Source organism: Artemia franciscana, unplaced genomic scaffold, assembly GCF_032884065.1.
Source record: "Artemia franciscana unplaced genomic scaffold, ASM3288406v1 Scaffold_1328, whole genome shotgun sequence".
NCBI classification, from domain to species: domain Eukaryota; kingdom Metazoa; phylum Arthropoda; class Branchiopoda; order Anostraca; family Artemiidae; genus Artemia; species Artemia franciscana.
Window position 1 is genome coordinate 145,201 of NW_027062794.1, and position 24,341 is coordinate 169,541.

Sequence of the window (24,341 nt, forward strand, 5' to 3'; positions counted from 1 at the left end):
TTATCAAGTCAATCTGTGAAGCTCTCTGACACGCCTACCTATTTTCATCGTCCTGGTACGTCCAGAAGCACCAAACTTGTCAAAGCACTGAACCCTATCCCCCTAACTCCCCCTAAGAGAAAAGATCCAGTCCAGTTATGTCAATCAGATATCTATAATTTATGCTTATTCTTCCCATCAAGTTTCATCCCGATCTCTCTACTCTAAGCGTTTTCCAAGATTTCTGGATATCTAGATTTCCGATTTTCCCCTTCAGCTCCCCCCAATGTCACTGAATCTAGTCGGGATCTAAAATGAGAGTTCTAAAGCTTAAGATCTTTCTAAAAATAAAATTTTATTAAAATCTGATAACCCGTACGTAAGTTACAAATACCTCATTTTTTTCTAATTTTTCTGAATTACTCCCCCCTCCAACTCCACCAAAGAGAGCGGATCTGTTATGGTTATTTCCGTCACATATCTTGGACTTTTGCTTATTCTTTACACCAAGTTCCATCCTGATCTCTCCGCTTTAAGTGTTTTCCAAGATTTCCGGATCCCCCCCAATGACACTGGACCCAGTCAGGATCTAAATTAAGAGATCTAAGTTACGAGGTCCTTCTAAATATGAAATTTCATTAAGATCCGATCACTCCTTCGTAAGTTAAAAATACCTCATTTTTTCTATTTTTTCAGAATTAACCCTAGCCCCCCAACTCCCCCAAAGAGAGTGGATCCATTCTGGTTAATGTCAATCACGCATCTAGGACTTGTGTTTATTTTTCCCACCAAGTTTCATCCTGATCTCTCCCTTTTAAAAGTTTTCCAAGATTTCTGATTCCCCCCCCCCCCCAATGACACTGGATCCAGTCAGGATTTAAAATAAGATTTCTAAACTATGAGATCCTTCTAAATATAAAATTTTATTACGATATGATCACTACTTCGTAAGTTAAAAATACCTCATTTTTCTAATTTTTCAGAATTAACCCTAGTCCCCCCCAGGGTTAGCAGATCCGTTCCGGTAATATCAATAACATATCTAGAGTTTTTGCTTATTTTTCCCACCAAGTTCCATTCAAGTCCCTCCACTCTAAGCGTTTTCCAAGATTTTAGATCCCCCCAACTCCCCCCAATATCACCAGATTTTGTCGGGATTTATAATAAGAGCTCTCAGACACAATATCCTTCCAAAATTCAAATCTCATTAAGATCCGATTACTCCTTCGTAAGTTAAAAATATCTCATTTTTTTCTATTTTTTCAGAATTAACCCTCCCCCTCCAACCCCCTAAACAGAGCAGATCCGTTCCGGCTATGTCAATAACGTATCTAGGACTTCTGCTTATTTTTCCCACCAAGTTTCATCCCGATCCCTCCACTCTAAGCGCTTTCCAAGATTTTAGGCCCCCCATCCAACTCCCCCCAATATCATGGGATCTGTTCGGGATTTAAAATAAGAATTTTGAGACACGGTATCACTCCAAACATCAAATTTTATTAAAATTCCATCACCTGTTCGTAAGTCAAAAATACTTCATTTTTTTGTTTTTTCCGAATTAACCGGCCCCCACTCCCCCCCCCTACCAGATGGTCAAACCAGAAAAATGACTATTTCTAATTTAATCTGGTCTGGTCCCTGATACGCCTGCCAAATTCCATCGTCCTAGGTTACCTGGAAGTGCCTAAAATAGCAAAACTTGGACCGACAAACAAACCGAAAGACCGACACAATTTGCAATCGCTATATGTCACTTGGTTATACCAAGTGCCATAAAAACTCTAGCCCATAGCAATTAACTTAATTTTTAAAAGAACAATTATTGTAAAGAATGAACGTTACGCTATTGTTATTAAATTTCATTTTGAAAAGAAGGAATTATTGTACAAATCAACATGATACCATAAGTAAGACACAAGTTATAATAAGGCTCCACTACGATTTGAACTAAGAATGCACGATTTAATATCTTAAGTGCAAACCATTACACCATGAAGTGCTCCTATGGATAAGAATTCAAACAATTAATGATATAAATATAGGAATGAACTTATTCCCGAGGCCTAAGATTTATAATAAAGAACGAAATCTTTCCAATTATATTAAAGAACAAACTATTGCCAATAGTAATTGGCGTATTTACATAAATAACTATATGCATGATTATGTAACACGTCATTTTTTTTTATAAGGCATATATTACTAGCACTATTTCAATTTGATGGATTGGTGGAAAAAGCAGCCAAACATCTTCCTTTTTCCGTATCCCTGCTGAAAATGAAAATTAAGCAGAAAATGGAAGAAAATGAAATATATAATATTAGGGTTTTGGATTTATTCTTTTTAAATTATATAAAGAATCGATATAGCCCATTGTTGGAACGAATTTAGCTGAATATATAATGAGTCGATTAAGTTCATTTAAATGGGGACTAAGTAAGTCTCAACGGATATAGCTGAAACCGGGTAAACAACTAACCACGGTACATAGCAATGAAAGTTAAGATAATGAAAAAGTATAATAAAAATAAGTTAAGACAATCTTTTGAAAAGTCGCTTTGAAATACGATGCAAAATTAAAACTAGAAGACAGCCTCTACCCTTATTCAATTGCAACAGAAAAAAAAATTCGAAAAAGAACCAGGTCTAAAGATTCAAATAGAAGAGCCATATTCTGTGCCAATTCAATATACTGAGCTTCTATTGCCAGTAACATAAAATGAATAAATGAAGGATGTGGCTAAAGTATCTTCTTGCCAAGTACTATACTCCGAAATTCTGTACAATCTAGTGATGCCCGCCAATCCCGTTGCTGAATTAGCTGGGCTAATTTTGATTTTAATTGTAATTATTAGAAACTTTTCAGAAATTATCCTAACTCATACTTATTATACTTTTGTATTATCTTAACTTTTGATTACTATTTACCGTGGTTAGTTTTTTACCAGGTTTCAGCTAAATCCGATGAAAACGAAGGCTTTATTGATCCTTTAGGTAATTTCGAAAGAATAAATCCAAAGCCGTCATATTCTATATTGAATTTTCTTTCATTTTCTGTTTACTTTTCATTTTCTTCAGTTATACGGAAACGGGAGTATGTTTAGTGGCTTTTTCCGCCAATCAACAACACTGAAATTATGCTACTAATATACGCCTTATAATAAAAATCAGCTTGTGTTTTATCATCATGCATATAGTTATTTAATTAAACGCTTCAATTACTATTGGCTATAGTTTGTTTTTTAATGTAATAGGAAAGAGTTCGTTCTTTATTATAAATCTCAGGCCTCGTGTATAAGTTCTTGCCAATATTTTTATCACCAGTTGTTAGAATTCTTTTCCATGGGACCGCTTCATGGTGTATTGGTTTGCACTTAAGATATTACGTCCTGCAATCTTGGTTCAGATCCTTGTGGAGCCTTATTATAACTTGTATTTTACTTATGCTATCATGTTGGTATCCACTGTAATTCCTTCTTTTCAAAATTAAGTTAAATACAATGGCGTAGAGTTCATTCTTTATCATATTCCTTCTCTTCAAAATCAATTTAATTGCTATGGGCTAGAGTTCGTTCTTTGCCATAAACTAGCTGCCGCTGCACCCCAAGTTGATATTTATCATATACCGCGGGTAATCTTAATTTAACCTCTATATAAAAATTTAAGTTAATATGGGATAGTGTTTGTTCTTTATTATAGATAAAGTGAAAAGTACGACCCCCGAAATTTTTATCCCAATGCAAAATTTTCCAAGTAAAAAATTCATTTATAGAAAGTCTCCCCCCCCCGGTCCCTGAATAATATTGGTAAACGTCCCAGAAACATACACTCGAGTTATACAATGGACAAATTTAATAGCTTGTGGACCTTCCTCCGGGGCTCTGGGCAAGGGGAGACGGGGGAGGGGGTCCTTTCACTCCCAAAGACATAGTTATTGGATCTTTCAACAAAACTGAATAAAATGGCAATCTCAAAATTTTGATTAGAAGACTTCGGGAGAAATTGGGTGTGATAGGGGGCTGAGTTAGCATCCATTTTATTTGTTCACTTAAAAAGTGCTCTAGGTTCGATGCAGTCACCTCTTGGAGGAGCAAAGGGAGTCGGGTCACCGTTTTTTAAAGTTTGTTGCCACGAACTTTTTCAAGATTCTTGACTTATTTTTGAATAAAATGCAAAATTTCACATTATTTTCGAAAGTAGCTTGAAAACTTTACAGTTGGGCTGTAAAGTCTTACAGCCCATTTGATGCAATTTTCAATATTATTCCTTGGCTTTACGGAGATATTTACCCCTTTTTGGAAAATCAAGGAAAATTTCTTAAGGACTATAGCTTTTGATGGGAGACAATGAAACAAAAAAAATTTTTCCTTTTTTTTTTCCTCATAATTACTTTTTACTCCCTGATTACCTACCTCGCTCCCCTTTGCGGGCACCCTTAAGGTAATTAATAACTTTAAACTAACCTTTCCTGTTAATGCCTTAATTTTTAAAAATAATAAGCATCAGCAAATCCTAATGTCTCCTTCAAGGGGAAATGGGGTAAAGCCTCTTCCTCCCTAAATACTGCCTTGATCTCATTTCTTTGTTTCCTAATACTGAATAAGAGGCCATACAAAAATAAATATTTCGAAATAAGATAATAGCCGTACGTCAATTTTTCAAGCAATCGTTCCAGAATTTTGCCAGTGTGAATACACACTACTTTTGATAGGGAGACTTACAAGCCCTTTTCTTTCTTATACCCACATAACTGAAAGAAACCACTTGGCACCAAAGGATAGGTTTTACTGGAATGTAGGAAAATGAGTGAAAATCGTTTGGTGTCAACGTTTGCTTAACATATTCCTTAACAGGTTAAATCGCTGGGAAATACTGGTGTTGAACCATCCTAAGTTTATTTTTTTTATAAAGTCGAAAAAATCCTTTGAGTGTTGAAGCAACTTAAGCCTAAATTTTTAAACAAGGATAGTCTGGAATTTTGAGTCAAAATAATTAATCACAGAAAATAAGAAAAGATTGTGCGGAATCTGCACTAGCCAGGAATTTTGAGCATTGGGAATGAATTGTTTTTTATTGTTTTAAAAAGTAGAGTTGCCAGAAAGAATCAAACTTTAGTGCAAGGAGTGGGGCGTCGAGGAGGAAAAACACCTTTCATAAAAGGAGCAATTTCTGTTCGTTTTAAGTTTTAATGTCGCTCCTTACTTTCATTTCAAAAAACTTGTTTTTTTTATTTAATTTCTGAAGGTTTTTGAATTAATGCATGTCTGATTTTGGCTCTCCGTACATAAATTATTAAAATGAAATTTGCATATTAATTCTTTTTTTGGCTAAATGGCTTTCTCTTAGTTTTGATCAGACGATTTTGAGAAATAAGGGGTGGGGAAAGAGGCCTAGTTGTCCTCCAATTTTTCGGTTACTTGAAAAGGCAACTAGATCTTTTAATTTTTAACGAACGTTTTTATTAGTAAAAAAAATATACAACTTAAGAATTAACTTAAGTAACAAACTTTTATATTCTTATATTTTTGATTATATATATGAGGGGGTTGGTCCCCTCGTTAATACCTCGCTCTTCACACTAAATCTTGTTTTGTCCCAATTCTTTAAGAATGACCCCTGAATCAGAAAGGCCGTAGAATAAATAGTTGAAATTACTTAAAAAATTTTTAGCATAAAGAGTGAAGTATTTATCTCCTCCTAAATACCTCGCTCTTTATGCTAAAGAATTTTTAGAACCCCTCATATGCGTAATAATCTCTGTTCGTTTTAAGTTTTGATGCTTCTCGGTACTTTCAATTGAAAAAACTTTTTCATGTTTATATTTTCATTGTTTGTTTTTTTATAGTAATACTAGAAAATCCTGCGCCCTTTTGATTGAATTTCTCTTCCCCCATGAAATATTCCTCCAAAAAAAGATCCTCCCATATAGCCCCCTCCCCTGAACCCCACACCCAAACCAAAAAAATCTCCCTGATAACGTCGGTACACTTCCCAGTAACCATTACTGTATGTAAACATTGGCCAAAGTTTGTAACTTGCAGCCCCTCTCCCAGGGACTGTGGGGGGTATGTCATCCCCAAAGACATAGTTATTAAGGTTTTAGACTATGCGGAACAAAATTGCTATCTCAAAATTTTGATCCGTTGACTTTCGTAAAAAATGAGCGTGGGAGGGGGCCTAGGTGCCCTCCAATTTTTCGGTCACTTAAAAAGGGCACTAGAACTTTTCATTTCCGTTAGAATGAGCCCTCTTGTGATATTCTAGGACCGCTTGGTCAATACGATGACCCCTGGAAAAAAAAAACAAACAAATAAACACGCACCCGTGATTTGTCTTCTGGCAAAAAATACGAAATTCCACATTTTTGTAGATTGGACCTTGAAATTTTTTTATAGGGTTCTCTGATGCGCTGAATCCGATGGTGCGACTTTCGTTAAGATCCTATGACTTTTAGGGGGTGTTACCCCCTATTTTCTAAAATAAGGCAAATTTTCTCAGGCTCGTAACTTCTGATGACAAAGACTAAATTTGATGAAATTTATATATTTAAAATCAGCATAAAATCTGATTCTTTTGATATATCTTTTAGCATTGAAATTCCGTTTTTTAGAGTTTCGTTTACTATTGAGCCGGGTCGCTCCTTACTACACTTTGTTACCACGAACTGTTTGACAGACAATGGGACAGCGAAGAATGTTGTATATTCGCAAGTTTTACGTAGTTAAATATATATATATATATATATATATATATATATATATATATATATATATATATATATATATATATATATATATATATATATATATATATTCACAGGTGGGACACAGTGACAAAACTACAATGGCGCGTAACTAATATGGCGCGTAACGACTTACGCGCGTGGGGGGGGGGCTTTTTTGGGGTTAACACCGAAGAGCCACACCAACAGCTAGTATATATATATATATATATATATATATATATATATATATATATATATATATATATATAAATATATATATATATATATATATATATATATATATATATATATATATATATATATATATATATATATATATATATATATATATATATATATATATATATATATATATATATATATATATATATATATATATATATATATATATATATATATATATATATATATATATATATATACTAGCTGTTGGGGTGGTGCTTCGCGCCACCCCAACACCTAGTTGGTGGGGGCGCTTCGCGCCAACCACCCCCACCCCCCTCCATCCCCCCCGCGCGCATAAGTCGTTACGCGCCATATTAGTTACGCGCCATTGTAGTTGTGTCCCTTTGTCCCACCTGTGAATATAGATAGATAGATATATATATGTTTTGAACTCGATCATTCCCTGTGTCCCCGTCGTCATTTATACACCCCCCTGTGCCCCCCGGCGTCCCCGTTGTAGTTTTTTCCCTGTGTCCCGGTCGTCATTTGTGTCCCGGTGTCCCAGTCTGTAATTTCTCTTTGAGTGTCCCGGTCCTCATTTACATTCCCTATGTCCTGGTGTCCCAGTCGTCATTTGTGTCCCGATGTCCCGGTCTGTAATTTCGTCAGTCGACAAACAAAACGTCAGTCGACACACAAACATGACGTCACTCGACCTGTGTCCCCGACACACAAACATGATACATGACCTGTGTCCCTGTCGTCATTTATATATCCCCTTGTGCCCCCGGCGTCCCCATTTTAGTTGTTTCCCTGTGTCCCGGTCGTCATTTGTGTCCCAGTATCCCAGTCTGTAATTTCTCTTTGAGTATCCCGGTCGTCATTTATATTCCCTCTGTCCCGGTGTCCCGGTCGTTATTTGTGTCCCGATGTCCCGGTCTGTAATTTCTCTTTGAGTGTCCCGGTCGTCATTTATATTCCCTGTGTCCCAGTCGTCATTTGTGCCCCGGTGTCGCGGTCTTTAGTCTCATATTATAATGACGTCATATACAAAGCCTTATATACTTATAATGACGTCAAATGCAAACCCACAAACAAACATACATATATACAACTTATTTTTATATATATATAGATTTATATATAGGCCTATATAGATACAGTTTCTTTTTTAGTTTTTTTTTTCTCTTTTAGTTTTTCTATTCTTAGTTTTTTTTCAGTCTTTCCTTTTTTAGTTTCTTCTTTTTATTGATTTGTTTTCTTCAATTTGTCAATGTTCATTCTAACATTGACACTTGAGAAATCTTTACGTACCAAGCATGCTAAAGTTCCAGCAAATTATAATAAACCTCCAAATTTGGGTATCTGTTTTAAGGTTTTCGAATTACTTTAATCTATTGTCAAAATAAATTGAAATATTTGTGCAAGTCCCAGTTTTTTTTTAGTTTTTTCTTTTTTTTAGTTTTTTAGCTTTTTTTAGTTTTTCTTTCTTTTTAGTTTTTTATCTTTATTTATTAATTTTTTATTTTCTTACATTTTTTCTTTTTAGGTTTTTTCTTTTTTTAATTTTTTTTAATTTTTAATTTTTTTTTTGTTTTTTTTTCTTTTTCTTTTTTTAAGTTTTTTACCTTTTTTTCAGTTTTCTTTTTCTTCTTTATTTTTCAGCATCACTATGAAATACATATCGCCAAACCTTTGTTTTTTTTAACTAAAATCTGGTAGGCATTGATGACCTTATCCAAGTCAAAACCCCAAACCCAATCATCATCGCTATCATTTTCAGTTACGATACGATTTGACTCTCGCTGTCCAGATGGATTTTCATCTAACTGCGAAGTTTTGCGTTCCTTAGCCGCAAGCCTTTTGGCATTGGCCCATTGAGCAGATTCCTCGGCTATTTCCTCTGCCATTGGAGGATTTATACTAGAATTTCTCTTCGAATTAACTATTTGAGCAGCTTCCTCGGCTGTTTCTTCTGTCATTTTAAGATCTAAAAATTCAAGCCAAGCTTGCTAAAGCTCAACAATTTATAAAAAACCTCAAAATTTTAAGTATCTGTTTTAAGGTTTTCGATATAATTTAATCTATTGTCAAAATATTTCGAAATATCTATGCAATCCCCAGTTTTCACTGGTAATTTCGGCTGTTTCTTCTGCCATTTTAAGATTTATACTAAAAATTCCTCTTCATGTGCCAAGCTTGCTAAAGCTCAACAATTTATAATAAACCTCAAAGTTTTAAGTATCTGTTTTAAAGTTTTCAAAGTACTGTAATCTATTGTCAAAATATTTCGAAATATTTATGCAATTCCCAGTTTTTACATTTTAGTTTGTTTTCTTTTTCTTCTTTATTTTTCAGACGCCATATGCAAACCCTCAACACGAAAATAAATACAACTTATGTTTATATATATATATAAGATATAATCTGGCGTAACAGACAAAGTGTAACAGACATAACACACAGACAACTTATTTATATATCTATCTATATAAAAATAAGTTGTTTGTCTGTCTGTCGACTGACGTCATTAGGATTGAGCTGTATGTCGTCATGAAGTTAGTTGTCGTCATGTTTGTTATTAGGACGTCATGTTTGTCAACTGATGAAATTACAGACCGGAACACCGGGACACAAATGACGACCAGGACACCAGGAAACAGGGAATATAAATGACGACCGGGACACTCAAAGAGAAATTACAGACAGGGACACCGGGACACTAATAACGACCGAATCTATTTATATATATAAAAACTACCGTTGGGGGACATATAAATAGATTGTCAGGTTTACCGACTCTTGAACATGCAACATAAAAAAAAACTAAAAACTGAAAAACAAAAAAAGCTAAAAAAAGGAAAAAAACCGAAAAATAAAGGAGGATATATATATATATATATACATATATATATATATATATATATATATATATATATATATATATATATATATATATATATATATATATATATATATATATATATATATATATATATAAACGTTTGCTATATATCCGCCTGAATCAGACCAAGCTCCGCTCTGAACAATACATTCATTTGCGAGATGCAATTATAAATGACGGTAATATCACAAATGTTGGAAGATTAACAATTTTACCTTCGTCATATGCTGGCAGTCCCCGTCATATGCATGAATATGCTCAAGATGCTATTGCGTATGTTCGTCTCTATGGTCGTCCAGATTTATTTATTACATTTAAATGTAATCAATCTTGGGACGAGATACTGCAACTTTTACTTCAAGGACAATCGGCGGTTCATCGACATGACATTACGGCCCGTGTGTTCCGGCAAAAGTTGAAATCACTGATAAACTACATAATAAAACTTGAAGTGTTTGGGTCAGTGCGATGCTGGATGTACTCAGTGGAATGGCAAAAACGAGGTTTGCCACACGCACATATACTAATCTGGCTACATAAAAAAATTACTTCGAACAAAATTGATGATGTGATTTCTGCTGAAATACCTGATGAAAATGTCGATAAGGGGTTACATGATATTATTGTAAAAAATATGATACATGGACCTTGCGGTGCACTGAATGAAAATTCACCATGCATGGCCAAAGGAAGGTACACAAAGCAATATCCTCGACTTTTAGTATCCAACACAATTACTGGCAATGATGGTTACCCACAATATAGAAGAAGATCTACTGAAGATGGCGGTAAAACAGCAATAATAAAGAAGCGTAACGGTACCACCATCGAAGTAGATAACCAGTGGGTTGTTCTGTATTCCCCATTATAATCAAAAAACATTTAATGCACACATAAACGTTGAATACTGTAACTCCGTAAAGGCAATCAAATACATATGTAAATACGTCAACAAAGGCAGTGACATGGCAGTTTTTGGCTTGCAGCCCGAAATCAAAGATATCGACGAAATCGTACAATATCAGGCTGGAAGATACATAAGTAGTAATGAAGCTGTTTGGCGAATTCTTTCATTTCCGATACATGAACCTAGTCCAGCTGTTGTTCACTTAGCGGTACATTTACAGAATGGTCAAAGTGTTTATTTCTCGGAAACCAACGTGCAATAAAGTGCCCTGTATACTGAAGTGCCTTCGTATTACACGTGGAATACTAAAAATAAAGTATTTGAACGTCGAAAACAGGGTAAGTCAGTCGACGGCCAGCCTACCATCTTCAAAGATACCACGATAGGAAGACTCTACACCGTTCACCCCAATCAACATGAATGCTTCTTTCTACGCCTGCTTTTGGTGAATGTGCCCGGTCCGACATCCTTTGAGTATTTGAGGACTGTAAATGGTACTATACATGACACTTACCGTAGTGCATGCCAAGCTCTGAATTTATTGGAGAATGACCAACACTGGGATAACTACATCAATGACGCGTGCGAAACATCAACCCCAAGTCAAATTCGTGCATTGTTTGGCATCATTTTAACAACTTGCTCTCCATCAGCTCCTAGAGAGTTATGGGAAAAATATAAGTCAAAAATGTCCGAAGATATACTCCATCGAAAACAGTTAGAGACGTCAGATATGACTTTTGATTTTACATCAGAAATTTATAACTATACTTTAGTTGTTATAGAAGATTTGTGCGTACGTATGGCAAACAAACCTCTTCAGGATTTGGGAATGCCTTCACCTAACCGTATCGCTGCTGTTTCGACATCTGTAGAATTGGATCGTGAACAAAGTTACAGTACGAGTGATCTATTGTTGTATGTACAAAATAACATTTCCAAGTTAACGTCGGAACAAAAAGACATTTATGACACGATAATGCATTGTGTCGATAACAACGTTGGTGAAATTTTCTTTTTGGATGCGCCAGGAGGTACTGGTAAAACGTTTGTGATAAAACTGATTCTGGCATCAATTCGATCAAAAACTGATATAGCGTTGGCAATTGTGTCGTCCTGAATAACCGCAACATTGCTGCCTGGTGGAAGAACTGCTCATTCCGCTTTGAAATTGCCTCTGAACTTGCATTCTTCAGAAACTCCCACGTGCAATATTTCCAAATCATCTGGGATGCGTAAAGTATTGCAGCAATGCAAACTTATTATTTGGGATGAGTGCACAATGGCACACAAAAAATCGCTCGAGGGTCTGGATCAATGCCTGAAAGATTTGCGAGGGAAGTCGAAACCCTTTGGCAGCACATTAATATTGTTTGAGGGAGATTTCAGGCAAACATTACCTATAATACCTAGATCAACTCCTGCAGACGAAATGAATGCTTGCCTGAAAAATTCTAATTTATGGGCACACGTAAAAACATTAAAATTAACTACAAATATGCGTGTCCGATTGCAAAACGATGACTTTGGTCAAACATTTTCAGATCAATTGCTGGCAATGGGAAACGGAAAGCTCCCAGTAGACTCAATTTGCAGGACGTATACAACTACCTACTGATTTCTGTAATTTAGTGACGTCCAAAAATGAATTGATTGAAAAAGTATTTCCGAATATTCTAAAAAATTATAAAAATAATAAATGGCTAAGTGAAAGAGCGATTCTCGCACCTAAAAATATAGACGTCCACGAAATCAACAATATTGCTTTGACCAAGATTCGAGACCAGGCAGTCCTTTACAAGTCAGTGGACACAGTTTTGGAACCAAATGAAGTGGTTAATTATCCATCTGAATTTTTAAATTCCGTGGATCTTTCAGGGCTTCCACCACACGTGCTACAACTAAAAATAGGCGTACCAATAATACTTTTAAGAAATATCAACCCACCAAAGCTTTGCAATGGCACACGACTTGCCGTAAAAAAAAACAATGGAAAACCTAATAGAGGCCACAATCTTGACAGGGCCTTTTGAGGGTGAGGCTGTTCTTATTCCTCGCATTCCCATGATTCCAACAGATCTGCCTTTTCACTTTAAAAGATTGCAATTCCCAATTCGATTAGCATTTGCAATCACCATTAACAAAGCTCAAGGTCTATCATTAGAAAAATGTGGTATAGATCTCAATACTGATTGTTTTTCCCATGGACAATTGTACGTTGCATGTTCGAGGGTCGGTAAACCTGACAATTTATTTATATGCAGCGACAATTGAACAGCGAAGAATGTTGTATATTTGCAAGTTTTACGCTGTTAATTTGTATTGTATCTATCTATCTATCTATCTATATAAAAACGAGTTGTGTGTATGCATGTTTTTTTGTTTGTAAAAAGAGCGTTTGCATATGACGTCATTATTAGTACATACGGCTTTGTATGTGGACAGACAATGGGAAAGCCAAGAATGTTGTATATTCGCAATTTTTACGTAGTTTGAAACACATATATAAATCTATCTTCACTTACTATATTCACAGGTGGGACACAGGGACACAACTACAATGGCGCGTAACTAATATGGCGCGTAACGACTTACGCACGCGGGGGGGCTTGGGGGGCGTGAAGGGCCCCACCAACTAGGTGTTGGGGTGGTGCGAAGCGCCACCCCAACAGCTAGTATATATATATATATATATATATATATATATATATATATATATATATATATATATATATATTTATATATATATATATATATTGGTGGGGGCGCTTCGTGCCCCTCCAAGCCCACCACGCGCGTAGCCTATGTAAGCCATTAAAATTTTACTGATTAAAGTAAATTAATAAAGTTATAAAAGAAACGTTGTCCTTTATACCTTGCGATGACGCAGTGGATAAAGCTGTGCATCCTGATCCAAGGGTGGCAGGTTCAATCCTGCGTATCGTAAGGATTCATTTGGTCATGAATCATGCGTGCGTGTCGTAATCCAAGCTACAATAAAAATTTGTTACATTTTTACAGTTTCCCATTCTGAGTTTTAAAATGAAAACAGGTTTTGGGAAACAAGAGTTTAAATATATTTCATTTTTCCTATACTACCGATAAAATGTAATAATTTAATATTTGGTGGACAGTTAGACATGAAAATCTAAATGATTTAATTTATCTTTATTTTTTCTTTCAGGAGCCTTTAAAATGATACATTTATCTTTTTTAAGTTTTTTTCCAGATCAGTTGCTCATGTAGCGTTTTAATAGCACAAACAAGTCTTAAAATGGGTACAAAGTGCTGCTGAGCCTACTGATCGTCTAAATTTTATCCTTAGATCATAACAACATCGCGAAAACCTTGCCAAGCTTCAAGTGGGGTTTTAACAGCATAATCTTAAAATGAGTAAAATGTGCTGCAGAGCCCACTGATCGCGTCACTTTTATCCATAAATCATACGACCGTCGTCTAAACATCGCGAAACTTCAAGTCAGATTTTAATAGCTCAAGAAAGTAATAAATTCAGTAGAAAATACTGCTGAGCCCACTTTTTTCCTGAAACAATACGAACGTCGTCTAAACATCCAGGAACTTCAAGAGAGATTTTAATTGCCAAAGAAAGTTTTAAAATGGAAAAAAAGCTGCTTTGACCACAGTTGTCTTACTTTTATCCTCAGATCATAAGAAAGTCGTTTAAACATTGCAAAAATTACAGTGGTGTTTTAATAGCTCAAGGAAGTCTCAAAATTGGTAAAAAAAAATGCTGCTGAGCCCACTGGTCAAGAGATCATACGAGGTCACTAATCCTTAGATCATACGAGCGTCGTCTAAACATCACACAACCTTCAAGTCAGGTTATAATAGCTCAAGAAATTCGTGAAACCAATAGAAAATACTGCTGAGCTAAATGGTCGTCTCACGTTTTTCCTCAGACAATACGAACGTAGTCTAAATATCGAAAACTTCAGGAGAGATTTTAATGTCCCAAGAAAGTTTTAAAATGGGTAAAAAATGATGTTGAGCCAACTGGTCTTCTCACTTTTATCCTTAGATCATACGAGCGTCGTCTAAACATCGCAAAACTCTAAGTGAGGTTTTAATAGCTCAAGGAAGTCCTAAAGTGCGTAAAAAATGCAGCTTAGACCACTGGTCGTCTCAGTTTTATCCTTGGATAATAAGAACTTTGTCTTAACATCACCAAACCTTTAAGTAGGGTTTAAATAGCAAAGGAGGTTTTTAGCCCACTGGTTGTCTCACTTTTATCCTCAGATAAAAGGAACGTCATCTAAACATCGAAAAACTTAAAAAAAAACTAAAAAAAAACTTAAGAAAAGAAAAAACTAAAAAAAGAAGAAAATAAGATGAAACGAAAAAGATTGACTTTATTTAAAAAAATAAGTGGGATTTATTAGTACAATCTAGTCTTAAAATGGGTAAATAATGCTACTGAGCCCTCTGGTCGTTTCACTTTCATCTTTGAAAGTAACTGAAAAGTGTTTGATATCCACGGTTTGATCAACAAATACCTTAACATGCTAAATCACTAGGAAATACTGGTGGTGAAATGTAACAAGTTTTATTTTTTTAAATAAAGTCAATCTTTTTAGTTTCTTCTTTTTTTTCTTTTTTAGATTTTCCTTTTTTAAAGTATATTTAGTTTTTTAAGATTTTTTCTTTTTTTCTTTTTATTTTTTTTATTTTTATTTCTTTTTCAGGCTTTTTCTTTTTTAGTCTTTCCTTCTTTTTATTTTTTTTCCTTTTTATTATTTTTTTCTTTTTAATTTTCTCTTTTCTTAGATTTTTCTTTTTTAGTTGTTATTTTTTAGTTTTTGTAGTTTTTTCTTTTTTTTTCATTTTAGTTTTTTAAGTTTTTTACCGATTTTTTTAGCTTTTTATCTTCTTTTTTTAGTTTTCTTTTTCTTCTATCTTTTCTATTTTTTCCCCTTTTTTTATAAAAGATAGTGTGACAGACGCTACATTTTTATGGATATAGATATATATATTTCTTTAATAACTTTATCAATTTAATTAGTAAAATTTTATTGGCTAATATACTTTTTTTAATTAGGATGAAATTAAATGCTTGACGAGGTGCCCTTTTTTATCTTCTTTCGTAATTTAATAATTTCTTTTGGAGGAAATTAAATTTTGAGCCCCAAAAGGCAAAACAGTTTATTGCAACCACAATATTAAAACATATTCCTAATAAAAAATATGTAACAAGAAAATATATCCATTTATAACCGATTTCATTATTATTTCAAGTGCTCTGAACAGAGCACTTGAAAGCGCACAAGTGTTGAAGTGTTCAAGTGTTTCGATTATAGCAAAGCTATAATGGAAACAATATTGTAGACATTTTAAAGAACCAGAATCCCCTCAATCAAGACGTCAGGTTGACTGTGTCTTCATTTTTTTTTCTGGTTTTGTTCAATGAAACCTAAAAATTCATTTTCAACTTCTGACCAGAGAAGTTCCTTACGACACGTGGGATTGAAAATAGCAAAATAGCAATTCGAAAACCTTAAAACAGATACCCCAAAGATTTAGGTTTAATATAAATTGTTGGAGCTTTAGCATGCTTGGCACGTAAAGATTTTTTCAAGTGTCAATGTTAGAATGAACATTGACAAATTGAAGAAAACAAATCAATAAAAAGAAGAAACTAAAAAAAAGAAAAAACTAAAAAAGAAATAAAAACTAAAGAAGAATCGGTGACTTTGCAGTTTACCCCTCTGGTTCAAGCTGTACAAAAGAATCAGTCCTGGAAAAACTGGGAATTGCACAAATATTTCAATATATTTTGACAATAGATTAAGGTAATTCAAAAACCTTAAAACAGAAACCCCAAATTGTGAGGTTTAATATAAATTGTTGGAGCTTTAGCAAGCTTGGCACGTAAAAATTTTTCCAACTGTCAATGTTAGAATGAACATTGACAAATTGAAGAAAACAAATCAATAAAAAGAAGAAACTAAAAAAAAGAAAAACTAAAAAAGAAAAAAAACTAAAGAAGAAACTGTATCTATATATATAAAAATCTATATATATAAAAATAAGTTGTCTGTCTTTTATGTCTGTTACACTATGTCGGTTACGCCAGATTATACAACAGCAGCTGGAATCGGTGACTTTGCAGTTTACCCCTCTGGTTCAAGCTGTACGAACGAATCAGTGAAACAATTACAGCTGAGAATACTTTCATCCAGATTGTCAAGTTTACGAATGGTGTGAATATCGATGCATACATCACAACCTTCGAGTGATCTGCCACCCAAAATAACTGGAGTCGTGCTACATGGGCAGTTAGACTCCAGGCCTTGCTGACAGGTAAAGCCGCAGAAGCTTCTGCAATTGTTCCGACGGCCGATAGCTCTGACTACGACCTTTTGAAAGAAGCTATTCCGACAAGAATCTGACTGACATATGAACACTATCGCGAGTTATTCCGTACAACACAGAAGCAGGCAGACCAGTCATTTACTGACTACGGTGAGAAGCTAGTGAAGCTGCTGACCAAATGATTTGACGTTCTTGAATGCAGATCGATCACAAACGCAGATGAGTTGCGAATGAAGATAGCCAATATCCTTAGGAAGCTGGTGGTGGAACAATATATCAGTTCTATTAGGAATGAACAACTACGTATCCGTTTGAAAGAACTGCAGCAACCAACTCTCGCTGCTGTCTGCAAGGTGGTTGAAAACTTTTTCATAGACCACAAAGATGGTAGATGCGAAGGATCGAAAGGATGGTCACGTCAGTTTTTAAGGAAAGAAATGGCGCCAAAGCAAGCACAGCTAATTGACTCCTCGAACAAGCCGGTGAATGCAGAATCGAATGCAATAGGATGCAGCAGTCGAACCGCTCTGCGCAAGAAAACTAACAGAGGGGCACGAGGTTGTTTCATTTGTGCAAAGTTTGGTCGCAAAGTTATTGACTGTAGGGAGCCGAGGAGGCGAAAAAAACTGTTGGCTTAGAGTCCAAGTCTGGAAGAAAGAATTAAGGCAAGATTTCATGTCAGGAGCATGATAGATGAGAATAAAGCAGAGATCCTTATTGGCAGTGGAGTATCCATCATTATTGTCCATGGAAGGTACATTGGGAGCCTGGGTGAACAAACATCGTCCAGTACGGAGAAATATTGTGTCCACGGTGATTGTAAGCAATAACCTCTACATAAGTGCAATGTGGAAATAGGATGTTGCAATTATACCTTCCAAGACAATGTAGAGGTTGCAGTTTATGAGGATCTACCCGTAGATGCTATCATCGGAAGATCGTTGCCAGGATTCCTAGAACTTCTTAGGCAAAGGTAGATATGCCTGCTGTCTATATTCTTGTATCGACTATGATGAAAGACTACACTGGGCTGGAAGCTGAGACCCAAGCCTCCGCAATAAATCTTCCAGAAAATGATGTTTCCCAGATTATGGTAGAGTCGAAGAATTGGAGAGACAACTCGAAAGAAAGAAAGAGTCTACGATGACAACGAAAGGAGAAAACAGAGTGGAGACGAAAAAACCTTTAAAGAAAAACCATCAGAAGTTGATCCAGAACAGCTAACATCTAAGGAATTAGCTAACCTCTTAAATTAACAACAAGATTTCGCACTGACAAAGTGTTTCACTCTGGCTAGTATAAGCCAGGGTATCGAAGCCATCAATAGTCTGCTCTAGAAGAAGACCAAAACCAGGCTGGATAAGGAAGATATTTCATAGTTTGTAGCTCCGTAGCCTTGTAGGTCGCTTGTCCTGATAGTCGCCCATGATTCCCTAATGAGTTGTCACTCACTCATTGATTGATTGGAATGAGTTTCGCACATTCTTGATTGGATCATCCATAGGTTCTTCTGGCCTCGGGTACGTCAAGATGTCAAACGGTTTGTACATACTTGTGATATCCGCCAGCTAGTGGTACAGCTTAAGCCAAAAGAACAGGTCCCCATGTTACGACTGTCGGTCTTTGAAGACCCTTTCAGGAGGATTACAGCAGATATTGGGGGACCATTAATACCATATCGGAATGGTCATCAATTCCTCTTGGTGATATCAGATTATTTTACTCGTTGTCCCGAGGCAATACCCTGGAGATCTATAAATACCAGGAAAATTGCAGAAATATTTGAGCAATATTTCTGTTGCGTTGGTGTTCTTGAAGAAATCCTGACAGACAAGGGTTCGAATTTTGTCACTAAGAGCTTACTCGAGGTATACAAAATTCATGGAATGAAAACTATACGGACATCACCCTTTCATCCACAATCGGATGGCCTGGTTGAAAACTTAAATGGGATGCTTGTTCAGCTTTTGAAGAAGTTTGTTATGGATGACCTGTGAGACTTGGAACGCCTTATCCCCAAGTCTTTTTCGCTTATGGAGAAAAGCCTAAAGCTTCAACCAATTTTAGTCCTGTTAAGCTTTGTTTTGGTGGAGGCCGAAAGGTCCATTGGACGTCATCAAGGAGCACCTGGAAGACATTAAAAACTCTACTGTTAGACCCACACAAGAGCTCTTGTCTTTACGAGAACGACTTCGGTAGATCCTAGAAGAGGGTCATGAAAATATTATGGAGGTGTCTGAAAGGCAGAAAACCCAATACAACAAAAAGGCGATGCCGCGAGATCTGCAGGTGGACGACAAGGTCCCCGTCCTTCTGCCGACTGGAACTCGTAAATTGGAAACCAGATAGCAAGGACCCTTTAATGTATCTCAGAAAGTCGGGCTGTAAACTACGAAGTCCTGTTCCCGGAAGGAAGGTAGAAGAATTAGATTCTACACATCAATCTTCTTCGGAAGTTTCAGCGTAGGCCAACGAATTTCATCCTCTTTGCTCACGAAGCTCCAAGTATGCCTTCGTTTGACCAGGCAGCTAATTCTGGTAACTAGGAAGACATCCAGATTGTGACAGATTTGCTAAATCACCTTAAGGAAAAGAGAAAGAAAAGACTTTTTGGGATACTAATGAGATTCAGAAGTTCCTTCTTTAAAATTACTAGAAGAACATCAGCGGTCAGACAGCACATTGATACAAGTAATGCTCATCCAGTGCGTCAGAGAGCCTAAAAGGTACCAGAGAGTCGACAACAAGTCATTGAAGAAGAAATCAAGCAAATGCTAAACATGAGGATTATACAACCTTCGTCAAGTCCCTGCTGCTCTCCGGTAGACGTGGTTGCCAAGCCAGATGGAAGTATTTCGCTTCTGTTTGGACTTCCGGGATATTAATCTGGTATCTATGTTTGATGTCTTCTCCCTTCTCCGTACAGATAAATTGCTGGAGGAAGTAGGTAGCAAAAGGGTCTTCAGCGTTTTAGATCTTACCAAAGGCTACTGGCAAGTACAACTTACACCAGAGAGCATGGAAAAGATGGCTTACCAAACAAAGTTCGCATTCTATGAGTCATTCTATGAGTGCTTCCTTTTGGTCTTAACGGGGCACCAGCAACCTCCCAGAGTACCATGGATAAGATTTTGAGTGGATGTCTTTGTTTTGCAAGGGCGTACCTTGACGACCTTACAACATTCTCTGATAGTTGGGAAGATGACGAGCAGCATTTGAAGGAAGTTTCAGGGAGGATAGTGGCTGCTGGTCTTCAAATTCATCCTGACAAATACAAGTTCGAAATAGACGAAGTTTAATATTTGGGCCACAAAGTAGGATCTGTAATTTTTCAGTCGACAAACATGACGTCAGTCAACAAACAACTTCATGACGGCATAATACTCAATCCTTATAACAACGTCAGTCGACACACAAACATGACGTCAGTCAATGGACAAACAAACAACTAATTTATATATATATATATATATATATATATATATATATATATATATATATATATATATATATATATATATATATATATATATATATATATATATATATATATATATATATATATATATGTATATATATGTATATATATATATATATATATATATATATATATATATATATATATATATATATATATATATATATATATATATATATATATATATATATATAAATAAGTTGTTTGTGTGTCTGTCGACGGACGTCATGTTTGTGTGTCGACAGTCGTCATGTTTGTCGACTGACGTCATTATAAGAATTGAGCTGTATGTCGTCATGAAGTTGTTTGTCGTCTGACGTCATGTTTGTCGACTGACGAAATTACAGACCGGGACACTGGGACACAAATGACGACCGGGACACAGGGAAACAGGGAATATAAATGACGACCGGGACACTCAAAGAGAAATTACAGACTGGGACACGAGGACACAAAACATGAACGGGAAACAGGGAATATAAATGACGACCGGGACACGGGGACACTAATACAACGGGGACGCCAGGGGCACAGGAGGGATACATAAATGACGACCGGGACACGGGGAATGCTCGAAGAGAAATTACGGACCGGGACACCCGGACACAAATGACGACCGGGACACAAGGAATATAAATGACGACCGGGACGCCCCACTAACTAGGTATTGGGGTGAGGTATACGCGCCATATTAGTTAAGCACCATTGTAGTTTTGTCCCTGTGTCCCACCTGTGAATATGGATAGATTTATATATGTGTTTCAAACTACGTAAAAATTGCGAATATACAACATTCTTGGCTTTCCCATTGTCTGTGCATATACAAAGCCTTATGTACTAATAATGACGTCATATGAAAACGCTCTTGTTACAAACATGCATACACACAACTCGTTTTTATATAGATAGATAGATAGATAGATACAATACAAATTAACTGCGTAAAACTTGCGAATATACAATATTCTTCGCTGTCCAATTGTCGCTGCATATATATAGATTGTCAGGTTTACAAACTCTCGAACATGCAACGTACAATTGTCCATGGGAAAAATAATCAGTATTAAGATCTATACCACATTTTTCTAATGATTGACCTTGAACTTTGTTAATGGTGATTGCAAATGCTAATCGAATTGGGAATTGCAATCTTTTAAATTGAAAAGGCAGATCCGTTGGAATAATTGGAATGCGAGGAATAAGAACAGCTTCACCCTCAAAAGGCCCTGTCAAGATTGTGGCCTCTATTAGGTTTTCCATTTTTTTTTTTTACGGCAAGTCGCGTGCCATTGCAAAGCTTTGGTGGGTTGATATTTCTTAAAAAGTATTATTGGTACGCCTATTTTTAGTTGTAGTACGTGTGGTGGAAACCCTGAAAGATCTATGGAATTTAAAAATTCAGATGGATAATTAACCGCTTCATTTGGTTCCAAAACTGTGTCTACTGACTTGTAAAGAACTGCCTGGTCTCGAATCTTGCTCAAAACAATATTGTTGATTTCGTGGACGTCTATATTTTTGGGTGCGAGGATCGCTCTTTCACTTAGCCATTTATTATTTTTATAATTTTTTAGAATATTCGGAAATACTTTTTCAATCAATTCATTTTTGGACGTCACTAAACTACAGAAATCAGCAGGTAGTTGTATACGTCCTGAAATTGAGTCTACTTGGAGCTTTCCGTTTCCAATAGCCAGCAATTGATCTGAAAATGTTTGACCAGAGTCATCGTTTTGCAATCGGAAACGCATATTTGTAGTTAATTTTAATATTTTTACGTGTGCCCATAAATAAGTATTTTTCAGGCAAGCATTCATTTTGTCTGCAGGAGTTGATCTAGGTATTATAGGTAATGTTTGCCTGAAATCTCCCGCAAGCAATATTAATGTACTGCCAAAGGGTTTCGACTTCCCTCTCAAATCTTTCAAGCATTGATCCAGAGCCTCGAGCGATTTTTTGTGTGCCATTGTGCACTCATCCCAAATAATAAATTTGCATTGCTGCAATACTTTACCCATCTCAGATGATTTGGAAATATTGCACGTAGGAGTTTCTGTAAAATGCAAATTCAGAGGCAATTTCAAAGCGGAATGAGCAGTTCTTCCACCAGGCAGCAATGTTGCGGCTATTCCGGACGACGCAATTGCCAACGCTATATCATTTTTTGATCGAATTGATGCCAGAATCAGTTTTATCACAAACGTATTACCAGTACCTCCTGGCGCATCCAAAAAGAAAATTTCTCCAACGTTGTTATCGACACAATGCATTATCGTATCACAAATGTCTTTTTGTTCCGACGTTAACTTGGAAATGTTATTTTGTACATACGACAATAGATCACTCGTACTGTAACTTTGTTCACGATCCAATTCTACACATGTCCAAACAGCAGCAATACGGTTAGGTGAAGGCATTCCCAAATCCTGAAGAGGTTTGTTTGCCATATGTACGCACAAATATTCTATAATAACTAAAGTGTAGTTATAAATTTCTGATGTAAAATCAAAAGTCATATCTGACGTCTCTAACTGTTTTCGATGGAGCATATCTTCGGACATTTTTGACTTATATTTTTCCTATAACTCTGTAGGAGCTTATGGAGAGCAATTTTATAAAATGATGCCAAACAATGCACGAATTGGACTTGGGGTTGACGTTTCGCACGCGTTATTGATGCAGCTATCCCAGTTTTGGTCATTCTCCAATAAATTCAGAGCTTGGCATGCACTACGGTAAGTGTCATGTATAGTACCGTTTACAGTTCTCAAATACTCAAAGGATGTCGGACCGGGTACATTCACCAAAAGCACGCGTAGAAAAAAGCATTCATGTTGATTGGGGAGAACGGTGTAGAGTCTTCCTATCGTGGTATCTTTGAATATGGTAGGTTGGCCGTCGACTGACTTACCCTGTTTTCGACGTTCAAATACTTTATTTTTAGTATTCCACGTGTAATACGAAGGCACTTCAGTATACAGCAGTTTTGTTTTTGCAAAAGAATCATTTTTGCAAAGCGAAAAAAAGCTGTTAATGTTGTATCCGGTGGATTCAGGCCTCTTTGTTGCACGTTGGTTTCCGTGAAATAAACACGTTGACCATTATGTAAATATACCGCTAAGTGAACAACAGCTGGACTACGTTCATGTATCGGAAATGAAAGAATTCGCCAAACAGCTTCATTACTGCTTATGTATCTTTCAGCCTGATATTGTACGATTTCGTCAATATCTTTGATTTCGGGCTGCAAGCCATAAACTGCCATGTCTCTGCCTTTGTTGACGTATTTACATAGGTATTTGATTGCCTTCACGGAGTTACAATATTCAACGTTTATGTGTGCATTAAATGTTTTTGATAATAATGGGGAATATGGAACAACCCACTGGTTATCTACTTCGATGGTGGTACATTATTGCTCTTTTACCGCCATCTTCAGTAGATCTTCTTCTATATTGTGGGTAACCATCAATGCCAGTAATTGTGTTTGATACTAAAATTCGAGGATATTGCTTTGTGCACCTTCCTTTGGCCATGCATGGTGAATTTTTGTTCAGTGCACCGCAAGGTCCATGTATCATATTTTTTACAATAATATCATGTAACCCCTTATCGACATTTTTATCAGGTATTTCAGCGGAAATCACATCATCAATTTCGTTCGAAGTAATTTTTTTATGTAGCCAGATTAGTATATGTGCGTGTGGCACACCTCGTTTTTGCCATTCCACTGAGTACATCCAGCATCGCACTGAACCAAACACTTCAAGTTTTACTATGTAGTTTATCAGTGATTTCAACTTTTGCCGGAAGATACGGGCCGTAATGTCAT

At 36.0% G+C, this 24,341-nt stretch overlaps 1 protein-coding gene across 1 annotated transcript; it reads left to right on the top strand.

Annotated features, from left to right (window-relative positions):
- The first annotated feature begins 17,717 nt into the window (after positions 1-17,717).
- LOC136042469 (uncharacterized) lies at positions 17,718-19,028 on the top strand. The gene is made up of 2 exons (XM_065727427.1): positions 17,718-17,785; positions 18,536-19,028. The coding sequence occupies exons 1-2, from the start codon at positions 17,718-17,720 to the stop codon at positions 19,026-19,028; spliced, it is 561 nt and encodes a 186-aa protein (XP_065583499.1).
- Positions 19,029-24,341: the final 5,313 nt, after the last annotated feature.